This window comes from Peromyscus californicus, unplaced genomic scaffold (genome assembly GCF_007827085.1).
Source record: "Peromyscus californicus insignis strain IS unplaced genomic scaffold, ASM782708v3 Scaffold_3__1_contigs__length_106647218, whole genome shotgun sequence".
In the NCBI taxonomy this organism is placed as follows: Eukaryota; Metazoa; Chordata; class Mammalia; order Rodentia; family Cricetidae; genus Peromyscus; species Peromyscus californicus.
In genome coordinates, this window is record NW_026294551.1 from 88,783,558 (window position 1) to 88,797,362 (window position 13,805).

The window sequence follows — 13,805 nt, forward strand, 5'->3', positions numbered from 1 at the left end:
ACACTGCTGCCTCTCTGTGACCTGTGGCTGCCTGGTGGCATAGGGAGGCAGGGGTGTTGCAGTCCGGGGACCCAGCAGATTTCCCCATCACGGTTGAAGACCGCGGAGGACTCAGACTCTGAGGTCAGAGACAGGGTGGGGCTTGCAGCTCTTTGGGGACTAGGGGTAACCTCCCCCATGATGTCACTGCTTGGGCTGGTGCAGGCCCCAGGCTGTGTTATGCACTGGTGGGTACCATGTGGCCCATGGAGTTTCCGTTACCCGCACCCCTTCCTTCTTCCATGCTAGCAGGAGAGCAAAGCAAAATTTTGCTATGCTAGCTCATAACTTCTCCTAAAATATAACCTATGAAAATTAAGGAAACTTTTAAAAGCTACGGGCTCCCTCCAGGGCCATCATTAGAAGCCCCTGGGGTGGCAGAGGGCGGGCGGCTCACTGCTGGAGTGACAGCCAGTCAGGAGGGAGCGCTTTGCCCCCTTCTCCCTGTTTTTAACGAAGGAGCTAATGGATTTCCTATTCCTCGCGTGGATGCTGCTGTCACTTTTGAAGGATCCATCTGCGCTATATTTAATTACTCTCTCTGACTACCTGAAGTCGTTCTGACTAGCTCATGCAGCCTGACTGGTGTCTTCTTCCCGGAGTGGCCATCTCAGGGAGGCGGCCCTCTGAGATGCTTCAGGTCTCGCTCCTTATCTAGGGAGTGAGCTTGGCCTTTGACACAAAGGCCAGGTGGTAGCTCCAGGTGATATTTCACCATGCTTCACGTTGTATGATTCCCACCGCCCTTGTCTAGCCCCTGGCCTGGTCCAGATCACCCCTGGGCCTTTATTCCTTACATGACTGAGTGCATCTATGTCCTGGCTGTCCCTAGTCCCCTGACAGGAATTACACCTGGTACCGTACCGTGGCATGACTCCTGTGCTGCTCATGGTGATCGGGAGCAAGAGACAGCCTTTGGGGTGAGCTTTCCCACTTGACGAGCTAGCACCCCACCAACGGGGCCTTCCAAAAGTTTCTACTTGCTCCTTGCCCCTAAATCACCTATCCCATCACACCAGTCCTCGGATCCCCTCCCAGACTGTTGGGCCCCCAGCTTGACTCTGCTGTGCTCCGCCCTTGCTCGGCCCCAACCTTGCATCCCGCCAAGTGATGTCTGCCTCTCACCTACCAGGCATGTTCGTCAAGTTGGTAGTCCTGAGATTCCACCTCCCCTTGTCCCTCACCTCAAGCTGTCTGTCTTCCTGGTTGCCTTTAGTGTCAAACTCTCTAGCTTAGCTTCTAGGCCTCTGTTGGGCTGAGGACACCACATCCCTGAGCCACTCGGCCCGACAGCCTCCCTGTCGGCGCAGCTGTCCAGTGTAAAGCTGCCTGACCTCCTCTTGCTGGCTCCTTGTGTCCCTTCTTTCCAGCATTTGTCCAGCTGAGGCCCAGCCGAGGAATCTGGTGGGTGTCTGATGTCTTTCTCCTTTGATGCCAGTGAACAGAGGAGCCAGCACCGTCCATTGGTTTTATCTGAGATCAAGTAATGTAGAGCTTATCTAAGGAGTAAGGCCCAGATAGGTCCCTCTGTCTCTGCTTCTCCGCCCACCTACAGTCTCTGGTGTCTAGAATCTTCTGCCTTATTGGCTCTGCCTTACATCTGTTTTCTCCTGGTTGTGTCCAGTCTCTGTAGACACCTGAGCCTCGTGGATAGCATGAGGGAGACGCCCAGATGGAGCTCCTGGTTCTGGTGGCCTTGGGTGGAGAACCACGTGGTCTCTGCTTCCATTTCCTCGTGCCGTTAGTGTTTGCACTTAGAAACTTAGTTCAGGGGAACCCCATCCTCCCTGTGAGTCCACAGCAGTGTGCTCCTCCTCACCCAGGCTGGAAGGAAGGTAGGAAGGCTCCAGAGCTGGCTCTGGGAAGCCCCAGTGATCGCTGGGAACAGCATGTAGGAAAGTGAGGCTGGCACACCCTGAGTGTTTCCTCAGACACAGCATGGGGATGTGGCCAGATTGCCTGGCCTCTCATCACCCCGGTGATAACACACCCTTCTTTCCCCACTGTTCAGCTAGGCCATTTCCATTTGTTACTGGGAAGTTAGTGTTGAAATAGCTGTAGTTTTCCCCCTCTCTCTCCCTCTCTCGTTCTTATTCTTGCTTCCACCACCCCATTGTTCCTTCTCCCTCTCTTCTAACCACCCCTTTGTTGGTTTTTAGAGACAGGGTTTCTCTGTGTAGTCCTGGCTGTCTTAGAACTCCCTCTGTAGCCCAGGCTGGCCTCAAACTCAGAGATCTGCCTGCCTCTGCCTCCTGAGTGCTGGGATTAAAGGTGTGCACCACCACCACCCAGCTTCACCTGACTCTTATTCTTGAAACAGGATTACATACACTAAGTTGTCCAAACTGGCCTAAACCCACTCTGTAGCTGAGGATGACCTTGAATTCCTAATCCTCCTGCCGCTATCTCCAGAGTGCTAGAATTACAAGTATGTACATTGATGCTCAGTCTATGGATGCCGTGCTGGAGATCTTACCTAGGGCTTCGCATATGCTCCCAGTAAGTACATGAGACATTCACTCCCTCTTAGGAGCATACCCTGGTGCATCTGATCTCATCTGTGAGGATGATTGCTGGAGCCACCCAAGCCTTTTGCCTGTACCTCCCAAAAACAGCTCTGAATGGAGAGCTTCCCTAAGCTGTTTGGAGAAGTTGTATGGTACCATTCCACATGTACAGCTTCCTAGGTACAACTGGTTCAGTGCTCAACTGTGTGACTGGAAATGAGAGGCAGACACTGAAGCGAAGGTTCTAGAACCAGCTGTGTGCACCACATAAAAGCAGTCCACACAGCGCTGTCACTCAAGACCCCTCACAGGCCTCTCCTGACAGCTGCCCGATAGGACACTGTTGAGATTGTGCCCCTATTACCCAAAGCATGTGCTAGGCAAGCACAGAACTGTCTGCAGAGACCTAGACAGTAGGCAAGACCCTCCCTAGCTGCCCCTGTAGAGAGGCCTTGGCTCACAGGCACAGGCAGTGGGAGGGGGCTGTTCGGAATGCAATTGCACAGGGTTGTACTTGTCCACAGTTGTAGCTGTCTGTCTCCTGTGGAAGGATCCATCCCCTCTGGCCACGGCATAAGATTGGTACACTGGGCAAGAGTGGCCAGCCACCCACCCACCCTCACTGGGTCACTTGGCCCCTGGCAAAGTGCTGGTTATTTATTTTTTCTGGGGACTCATCTCCTGCCATGCTGAAGCGGGGAACAATGGCCTTCCTTGTGCACACGGTGCAGCTGCTGAGACACCACAGATCCAGGCAAAGAGGACAAGCAGGTGGGAGGTCAGCAGCCCTTCCTTCCCTGGGTGTTTGTCACAGGCCACTGCCACCAGGGCAGGCCCAGCTTCTGTCAGAAAGACCCCAGTGGGCCACAGCCAGTCCATGAACTGGGGCAAGGCAGAGGGTCCAGTTGGAAGAGCTCCCCAGGCCTTGGCTCAGCAATCTCTATCCAAGTAGGACAGGAACATCCCATCCCCTCTGAAGGCCATGGGGGAGGGTCTCACACGCACCCTCCTTCCTGGTATAGACAGCTTGTCTCTTGTCACCCTGCCCTGCCCTGTCATGCACCCCACCCCCAGCCCTGTCACCCTGCCTCTCTTGGCACTTGGATGCATTTCTGGGTTCTGCCATTGTGTATCAATCACTTTGATTGGTGTCACTCACTGCACTGCATGTTAAAATTCCATTCCTATGTCTGCAGATCGAGGTGGCAATTAGGCAGGCTCTAAGCTCTGGGGAATGTGTCCCCTAAAAGCTCTGAGACTGTGTGTGGCATCTGTCACGGTGCCAGCTCTACCCTGCCCCAGGGCTAGCAAATGGGTCCCAGCAAGGGGGGGGGCAGCTTGGTGGGTGTGGGGCAAACTGGTGTTTAGCTTGCTCGATATGGTATGGGGTGGACTCACTCTGTGGCCCTAGATTTGCTCTGTGGCCTCCGGGCTTCTGAATTCTTTCACTTGCCCAGTAGAGGAGGGGATTGGAGGAGGTGGTCACTAAGGTTCTTCCTCAAAATGGTTGCTGCTTGTGGCTCTCATGGTGATTACCAGATGCTTCCCCGATCCACGGACACTAACACCCCCACCATGAAATTCCACGGGGTATCAGGCACAGCCATGTGAAATGTATCCCAAATTGATATAAATTATCCCAAGGAAAAACCAGAGGGATTGTTGTACAAGGGGGAAGCACCCACGTGGAAAGGGGGACTGTTGGGGGGGGGGGCGATATTGCTCAGCCCGTTTTTTGAGTGCCAGCAGGACAAGATTAAATCATGCAATGCACAGAGAGACACAAGCTCCTTCACTGGGTATGGACAGCAGCAGAAGCAGCCAGGCCAAGGACACCCAGAAGCCATCCCATCCCAGATGCCGTTTAGAAACGGCAGTGTTAAATCATTAAATGGGGGCCTTGCTATTTTTTCTGGGTTTGTAGCTCTCCCTCAGCCCTTTGGTGACAATTCACAAACGCTTACTTAGCCTTGGACTCGTGCCAAGAGCAGGGAAACTTGGCACAAGAGGCCCAGCTCCACCGGACACATGTGGCTGTCCAGCTCAGCGAGTTCCAGCTGCTGTGGCCACAGCCCAGCTTCGGCACTCACTGAAGCCCTGATCGTGACCGCTTGTCCGTCCCACGGTAGCTCCCAGAGCAGGCAGTGCCTGTCAGGACCAGCCTATGGCTTGTCACTTTGCTAGCTGTGCCCTCCTCATCAAGTGGATGGCTTCCAGGGAGGCAGCTGTTGAAACGGACCAATGAAGACCCTAGCACAGGCAGAGAGGGGCCGGCAGACTCGCCGTGGGGGCCTAGCAAGGGGCCCAAAGCCAAGTAGAGCCTGTGGCTTAGGGCGCAGTCCTTTGAGGGTGGTGCATGAGGAGTACATGGGGGTGGGGCGCAGCAACAGGATGCTGATGGCCAGGAATGGGTTTTCTGTTGTAGAGCTGTTGAGATCTACGGGGATATTATGAAAATATACCTGGCTCCCACATTTCGACACCAGATCCCTTGTGGTTAGTCCTCACACTCACTCATACGCTACCTTCGCCACATTTCTAATTGACTGATGCCCACACGATTCATATTTCCTCTGTTTCCCTTAAATTTTTCTTTGTTGGCTTTTGCTGACCCAGGACCCCAGGTGACATTTAGTCACCACATTTCAGCGGCTCCAGGCTGGTACTTTTTGTCTCCCCTTGGCTTTGAAGCCTTGATAGTTTGATGTGCTGCTCAGAGTCAGTGGAGACCCCTCCATGGGGCCTGGCTTTTGTCTTCCCCAGGGTAGGCTGATGTGGGTTTGGGAGCGGTAGCAACTCCTTTACCTTCTTTGACACACACTGTAAACCTCACTGAGTTGACTTTGACCACTTGGGATGGCCACCGTAGATGGCCCTACCCCCATGCCATGGCAAGATGGTGCCGGGCAGCCTCTACCTGCAGAGGACCGTGACCTGACACTCTGAGGCATTGTTCTGGGAAATCTGCATCTGGTCCTGCATATCTGTTAAGTCAACTGTTGGTTCTGTCAGTGTAGACTCGTGTGTGCTGCTTCACACAGTATTGTAACGTCGTGATCATTAGCTATTTTATAAACTTTCAGTTCTAAAATGACTTGTATAGAAAAAAGGAGCTCAGGGAGTTCCCTGCACCTCTGTCCTCCACTACTTCCTCCTGCGCCCCTCCTGACTGCCCCTCCTGACTGCCCCTCCTGACTGCCCCTCCTGACTGCCCCTCCTGACTGCCCCTTCCTCGTACACGTGTGCACAGTTACTGCTGCCACTGTGAACGAGTCAGCACAAGAGGCTAGCACAGCTCTGCCTGCCGTCCTGAGACCTGGCAGGGAGAGGGAGTCACCACCACCCCTCAGGTGGTGAGGCGATACCCAGCAGTGGGGCCTTCTGTGCCCCAGGACTCCCCTCTTTCAGTCTTTGGGAATGCGGGGCTCACCTGTGGGCTGTTCTCACGGCATTTCCTGTGCCGAGTCCCCCCTGGAAGAATAGCCAGTGTCCACAACAGACACAGCGCGGTCTGCCCTCTCGGGGGCTCATGAATCGCTGGGTTTGCTGATCCTGGGTGCCAGCTTTGCCTGACTCATTGGCCCGGGCCCGAGTGGGAGCCGCTCCCCCAGAGTTTGTGTATGTTGTACCTGTGTCTGTGCTGGTAAACACTCCTCGGGAAGAGCATTCAAAGCTGTGATTTTTCACATAAACCTAAAAACAAAAGACTTTCCACAAATGCCCACGGGCAGTGCACACCCAAGTGTGGGGTTCAGATATGATGTTTACGCCGCATCCCGCACAGGATGGCGACCATCATCTGAACTGGGCAGCACAGGTCTTTCCTGTTCAAAACCAGGGAACCTGAGGTTGCAGAATTCCCTGGTCTCAGGCTCTGGGTTACCCCACTTAGAGATCTGCATCTTGTTTCCTGTGAAGACACATGGCGGCATTTGCTTGTCTTACGTCTCAGTCTCATTTTAAGGACTTCTTGGTCAGGCTGAACTTTGGGGGTGATTGCTTTGTAAACAATTGACCCCACTGACCTTCCTCTTTGTGTCTCCTCTTGCTCCCCACCCCACCCCCACCCCCCACTGCAGGATGGGAGTCACAGCTGCTGGAAACAGGATTCCTGGGAATCTTTCTGTGCCCTCTCTGGACGCTGTCCCGCCTCCCTAAGCACACCCCCACATCCCGAATTGTCCTGTGGGGCTTCCGCTGGCTGATCTTCAGGATCATGCTTGGAGCGGTAGGTGGAACTGTTGTGTAAATGTATTTGGGAATAATGTCCTCAGAACACACCTGGCGACTCTGCTGGGCTGAGCTGGGCCGAGCTGGCTCGTCTGGAGCCTGGATGCCTCCTTGCTGACCTGTAACTGCTCTCCTGACGTTGGCCTGGCCCTGCCCACTGTCCTCCACTTCACAGGGTGGCCTGCTGGGAACAGTCCACTCATCAGCTCCACCAGCCACTTTCACAGCCATTTTCTGTGGGAAGCAACCACAACTTTGAGTCCTTTCCTGAAGGAGACTTGGGAAAGAGCCGTGTCCTCTCCCAGAATGTCTTGGATGTCTCCAAGAATGCTGAAGGTCACGTGCCATTGAGATGCGTTGGTAGCCTCACCTTTTTGTTGGGTCCCCAGCTTGCTTGCTTCTAGGAGTGTCTCTCACATAAGCCAGATGTGTTCAAAATTTTCTAGTCCAGCATGACGATCATTTAACAGCCTGTGTGGTCAACAGCCCTTGCCTGCTCCGGGGCTGCTCTACCCAAGTCGGCGCCTCCCCACCCCAACCCTGTATCCTTGCTGTGTCCTGATGCTTTCACTTCCACCGATGTGCACTGCTGAAACTTTCAGACACATGATTTGAAACTTTGAAGTGAGAGTGAGGTGTCTGCTTTTGACCTTTTGACCTCTGGATTATACGGAGAACGTGGCCCTGCTTCCTCCTGTTTTCCGCTCTTTGATGAGATCTCTGTTCTTCTAGAATTACATAGTATTAGCTTTCCCATATTTCAGCCTTATTGGACAGGTTCTCTCTACATGGATCTCTCTGCTTGCTTTTATGTTGTCTGAGGGGACCAACCCAAGCCTGCAGAGAAGTTAAGGTATATCACAAAGAATGGGTCGCTGAATCATGTGAGCAGGGTGCTCCCATATGAGAGCAGGATTCTTCAAGCCAAAACCTCCTTCAGTCTAGAACATTCTGCATCTTTCTCTGACTGCCCAGATTTTCAGGCTTTTCTGGTGACCTCATGACTGTTCTGGGTATTGCTTAGCAGCGGGAGGCTCTTCCTATGCTACAAATCTTGACTAGAACTGGTGCTCAAGTAGCACTGTGTATCTTCTGTTCTGGTTTGATTCTTGTTGCTGAGATAAAACACTCTGACCAAAAGCAGTTTAGGGGAAGAGGGAGTTTATTGGTATACACTTCATAGTCTATCACTGAGGAAAGTCAGAGCAGGAACTCAAGCAAGAACTGAAACCATAGAAGAATGCTCTTTTCTGTCTTGCTCTGAAGCTGATGCTCAGCCAGCTTTCTTATACAGCCCAGGAACACCTGCCTAGGAATGGAGCTGCCCACTGTGGGTTGGCTCTCCTGTGTCATTTAACAATCCCCTACAAACATGTCTGTAGGCAGATCTGATCTGGGAAATCCCTCCATTGAGACTCTCTTCTTCAGTGACTCTAGGCTATCCCGTTGATGGTTAAAGCTGATTAGGACACCGCCTGCACTGTGGATGAAGGCAGCCGAGTCTCAGGTGAGCTAAGCTCGCAGAGTATGAGTATCCCCTTCTTCTTCACCATCTTCTACTGAGTTCACTGCATATGGTGTGGGCCTCAGTGAAGGAAACACACAGGAGGGTCCCTTTTGCCTCCGCGGGCACGTGTGCACATGTGTACATGTGGCCATGACAGGCTAAGCCCCTTTCTCCACACTGTCTGCAGCATTGGCCTTGGCCCGGGTGCTTTTGCCCCCAAGGATGTTCTATCCTATGAAGCTCAGGTAGTGCACACATGGCCGTGGTGATCAGGGCACCTGACAAGTCATTTCTGGACCAAAATGATCCAGTAGCTTTGTGTTTTTATGTATGAACATTGAAAGTCAGCTGATTAGGGCTGAGATGGCTCAGCAGCTAAGAGTACTGGCTGCTCTTCCACAGGACCTGGGTTTAGTTCCCAGCACCCACATGGCAGCTCACAACTGTCTGTAACTCTAAGATCTGACACCCTCACACAGACATACATGCAGGCAAAACACCAATGCACGTAAAACAAATAAATAAATTAGTTTTTGAAAAAAAGAAAGTCATCTGGTTTCCAGATGCTCTTCACATGCTTGTTGTCTGAAGCAGGTCTCCTGGTACATAACCCTCTGTGACTGTAACTTTGCTCTTCCTCTGCTCTCGTGGCTGGGTTCCTGGAGAGACCTCAGCTGTGACCCACCACATCTACCCATGTCCCCCAACTGTCTCCAGTGTCTGTGAGAAACCCTAAGAAAGCTATGTGGAGTCAGCATTGGCCAGTGGTAACTAAGACGGGTGAAATCCAGTGCTTGCCCGGCCACAGTGATGGCCCCAGTCTGCACTGCGAGCATACTGCTGTATGCTGCTGTCTCCAAGGCCAAAGTGCCCCTTGGAAAGGGGCACTGAATGCTTTGCTGTCCTCCACTTATTCCTGGCGGGCTGAGGGGGCCACAAGCTTAGTGTCCTTTCCTGGCTGGTGTTAATGAGCCTGACTCTTTTCAAAAGTTTCAAAAGGCTCTATGTGGAAGGCAGCTCTGTGGCAGTATGAAGTCCAGATCTGTGGAGAAGAAAGCCCAGCTCTGTGGAAAAGCCCAGCTTTGTAGAGAAGCCCAGCCCTGTTGAAAAGATGAACTAGATGGAGAAGCTAAGCTCTAGAGAAAAAGCTGAGCTGTGTAGAGAAGCTGGCCTGTGTGGAGAAGCACAGCCCTTAGAGAAGCTGAGTTGTATGGATAAGCTCTAAGGCTGTTCCATGCACCACTCTGGTGCCAAGAGTTGAATGCACCCCCATGATGCCTGACAGAGTGCTCGAGTCATTAGCACATTCTGAAGCCCTTTTATGGCATTTTGATTGACTGCTAGCACCAGCTGGATTAAAAATTGCCAGGTGCACTAAAAGGTGTAATTACTTGATACAGTCTTAGGTTGGATATTATTCATCTTGCTTCAGTGGGAAGCTTCAGTGGGTGCTGTGGTAATAGAGTGATGGTAGCCTCGAGTCCATTGTGGACTGGCACCGACCTGAGACCGCAGGATCACAGAGAGCCCCTGCTCAAAAGTCAGCCCTCAAGACTTCATCTTCTGATGGCATTTTGTGTGCCCAAAAATTGGTTGATCCCTTGGAGCTGAGTCTCAGAGTCCTGTAGTCATGAGGTGGTGCCTCACAGGAGAGGAAAAGCCGCAGCATCTGTGGCCTGTGGGAGACTGAGCCAGGACTAGGACAGCCACATCCTCAGGGGTGCATGGCTGGCCCAGGCCGCTGTCCTCGCTGTAAGATGCAGCTGCTGTCAGCTCACACAGGTGGTGTGGATTCATAGTCTGCAGAGATCCTCAGCAGCTTCATAGCCTTGGCTTCTGTGGGCAGCATCCCTGGCTATGGCCCTGGGGAGGGACAAGCAGAGCTGAGACCACGCCAAGCAGAAGGAAAGGAAGTTGATGGAGGGTTTGGAGGGATCTGTTCTGGATGGAGATCTGAGAGGCCTGACGTCACTCTGCTGAGCCCTGATCTAATGATGAGGGACATCAGCAAACCCCCTAGGGGGCAGGCTTCAAAATTACCTGCCAACTTCCTCTCAAATGTCAAATGTCATGAGAGAGAGAAGAGAATGACCAACTCAGGTCATCGGGCTTGGTGACAAGTCCCTTTACCCACTGAGCCATCTCACACTGTGTTCCGTGCTGCAGAAACTGTCAGAAAATGAGATCTTCCGAAGTAGCATTGATAATAAAGTCCAGGCTAGGCTGGTAATATGGGCATGTAATCCCAGCTCCTTGGGAGACTGAGGCAGGAGGATCGTAAGCACAGGCACCCTGGGCTACAGAGGAAGTGTAAGGCCAGCTTGGGCCTCAGTGTAAAGCCAAAAGTTAGTGGCAGAGCTCTTGCCCACTGTGTGCACAATACCAGCTCAGTGCCTAGTACCACTGTTTCAGTCACTGTTCAGTTGCTATGAAGAGACACCATGACCGAGTCAAAAAAGAAAGCATTTAGTTGGGGGCTTGCTTACAATTTCAGATGTTAGTCCATTATCATCATGGTGGAAAGAGTGAAGGCATACAGGCAGATATGGTGTTGTAGAAGTAGCTGAGAGTTCTGTATCAAGATCCACAGGCAGAGAGAAAGACACTGGGCTTGGCATGGGCTTCTAAAACGTCAAAGGCCACCTTGAACAAGGCCACATCTCCTAATCCTTCTAATCCTTTCAAACAGTGCCACTCCCTGGTGACTAAGCATTCAAATATGAGTCCATAGGGGCCCTTCTTATTCAAACCACCATAACCACATACACACACACAAAATAATAATAATAATAATAATAATAATAATAATAATAATAATAATTTAAAAAAAAAATACAATTGTGGTGATATTGTGTCCCCCAATATATTGCGCACCTTAATAAACTTATCTGGGGTCAGAGAACAGAACAGCCACTAGATATAGAGGCCAGAAAATGGTGGCACTCACACCTTTAATCCTAGCCTTCTGGAGGCAGAGATCCATCCAGATCTCTGTAAATTCAAAGCCACACTGGAAACAGCCAGGCATAGTGCCACAGGCCTTTAATCCCAGGAAGTGATGGCAGGAAGCAGAAAGATATATGAGGCATGAGGACCAGAAACTAGAGCCTGTTAAGCTTTTAGGCTTTTGAGCAACAGTTCAGCTGAGATTCATGCTGGATGAGGACTGAGAGGCTTCCAGTCTGAGGAAACAGGATCAGCTGAGGAATTGGTGAAGTGAGGTGGCTGTGGCTTGTTCTGCTTCTCTCATCTTCCAGCATTCACCCCAATACCTGGCTTCAGGTTTGATTTTATTAATAAGACCTTTAAGATTCCTGCTACATGCAGTAACATCTAAAACCAAGAAGTAAGAAATTTTTGCAAAAGAACAGCCATAGTTAAATTCTGTCGGCTTCGGAGCATTGCTGGGAAGAGGTAAAGGAGCCGTGAGTCAATAGGAGCTATACCATGTTCGTGGACCTGAGTTCCAACTGGTTTCTAATTGTCCTGTGGACTTCCCAAAACCTAGACATAAACCCAGAAAGATTTTTACCAGGAATTGATAAATTGAATCTTAAATTAGTATGGAGATGCCAAAGTTCTGTCTGTGTTTTCTGTTGTTTTGTTTTGTTTTTGAAACAAGGTCTCACTGTGTATCCCTGACTGGCCTGGAACTCGCTATATAGACAGGCTGGCCTCAAACTCACAGAGATTCTCCTGCCTCTGCCTCCTGAGTGCTGGGATTAAAGTTGTAAGCCACCACACCATGTCCCAAATGCCAAGACACTGAATGGTTTTGTATTTTGTTTTGTAGTTTGTAAAACAAACTCCAGCAGACAGACAGCTTGTTTCCATGACAACCAAACAGCAGCAATATTACAGACCCAAGGTGTGAGGCTCTGTGAGTAGCCTCGGAATCAGCTCAGTGAGGGAGTCCTGCTGGGGGACACCACAGAGAGACACACAGACACAGATGTACATGCAGACACACAGATATACACAGAGACACAGAGAGAGAGACACACACAGACACAGAGATGCACACACAGATACAAACATACACAGAGACACATGTAGACACATACACACAGAGACAGAGAGACACACACACACACACACACACACACACACACACACACACACACACACACAGGGTTCTTTCACAAAAGGCCCCAGAACAGATAATCCCTGGCTGGCGTTTATCTGTTCCATAGGAAGAGGCACACGGGATCCTTCTTGGGCTATGGAGACATCTAACGTCTCGATGGGAGGAGGTGCTGTGAGAATGTGTGTCCTCCTCATCTCCTCAAGCATTAACTGTGTGGCAGCTCAAGAGTTATTTCTAGATCTAATGAGGCCAGCCTATGGCTGGGGAAGGATGGCTGAGGGGAGCAGGAATCCCCCTCAAACCTATTTGTCCATGCATTCCCTCAGGAACCGTGTCCCTCAGGGCCTGGGCAGACTCAGCCAAGTGCTGCCCCCTGTGCTGATGCTGGCCATGGCCATGGCATCCCTCTGTCACCCGGTTCCCTATAGCACAACGGGAAGGATCCGTTTATTCTAGTTTTTGGTGGCATTGAAGTCAAGGTGGTATTAGGGACAGTCTGCTGCTAATGGGCCAGTCCGGGTGGCGTGATGCAGGGAAGACACACATCTGCCTACCTGCCAGAGGGCCACAGCAGCACCTAGCACTCTGCCTGGTCTTTTCTTCACCTCAGCCAGGAACCCGGGTCACAGCTGCTTGTCCCAAGCCAGGTGAGCCATACCTCTGTGAGGGTGGTGGCAGTGCTCACTCCTGACACCTTCCCCATACAGGACAGGGGCAGGCCTCAGGGAACGGAACAGGCTCCTTGCCAGACCTAATGGAAAGTTACAGCGCTCCGTGCCCCTCTCCACCACACACCAGACAGCTTACTCTCGAGTCCTGGCTTCCCAGGTGTTCACGTGCTTCCCAGCCTCGAAGGGTGGGGCTATGGCCCATGGGGGCATCAGTGGTTCTCCGTGGGTACACTGCCCTCCTTTCTCTCAACTGCAGGAGTAGTGCAGACGGTCTCACGTGGCTCCCTCATCCCAGCAAGGTCCCCCGCCTCCATCCCACCAGACTGATGTTTTCCTTAGTGCATCAGTCTCAGCCACATTGAGGCGGAGGCTCTCCTACTTCAGGAAACTGTAGCAACGTGGGTGTCAAACCGGCATTTAAGGCAGTAGATTACCTTTCGTGATGCTTTCTTAAAAAATTCTTTTGTACTTCTTGATCTTGTTCTGTTGGACAGTCTGTGTGTCTGTAGTAAGGTTTATATGCTTCTCATTCAGCAGTACTTTGAGTGCCTGTCAGTGAAAATCCTCCTCGTCCAGGGCTCCTGGGCAGAGCCCTGGCCTCAGGCAGAGATGGATTTTCCATGCAGACATTAGAACCGGCTCTGCCCTTGATTATCCCATCCCGATGAACTGCGCTGAATGACAAGCTAGCGGTCTCCATTGCTGAGATTCTGGGAAACAAGCCAATGTCTTTGTTGCTGGGAATTCTCAGGCCTGCACATTAC

At 51.6% G+C, this 13,805-nt stretch overlaps 1 protein-coding gene across 6 annotated transcripts in view; it reads left to right on the forward strand.

Moving 5' to 3' along the window:
- The window catches only part of Lmf1 (lipase maturation factor 1), a 93,374-nt gene that overhangs the window by 39,259 nt on the left and 40,310 nt on the right, over window positions 1-13,805 (forward strand). For 5 of the 6 annotated variants that reach the window (XM_052758751.1, XM_052758755.1, XM_052758754.1 and 2 more), the window contains one exon: window positions 6,626-6,774. The exons of the other annotated variant lie outside the window; for it this stretch is intronic. In XM_052758751.1, the coding sequence (XP_052614711.1) occupies window positions 6,626-6,774 (149 nt within the window). The remainder of the gene's footprint in view (window positions 1-6,625; window positions 6,775-13,805) is intronic. 6 annotated transcript variants of the gene reach the window in all.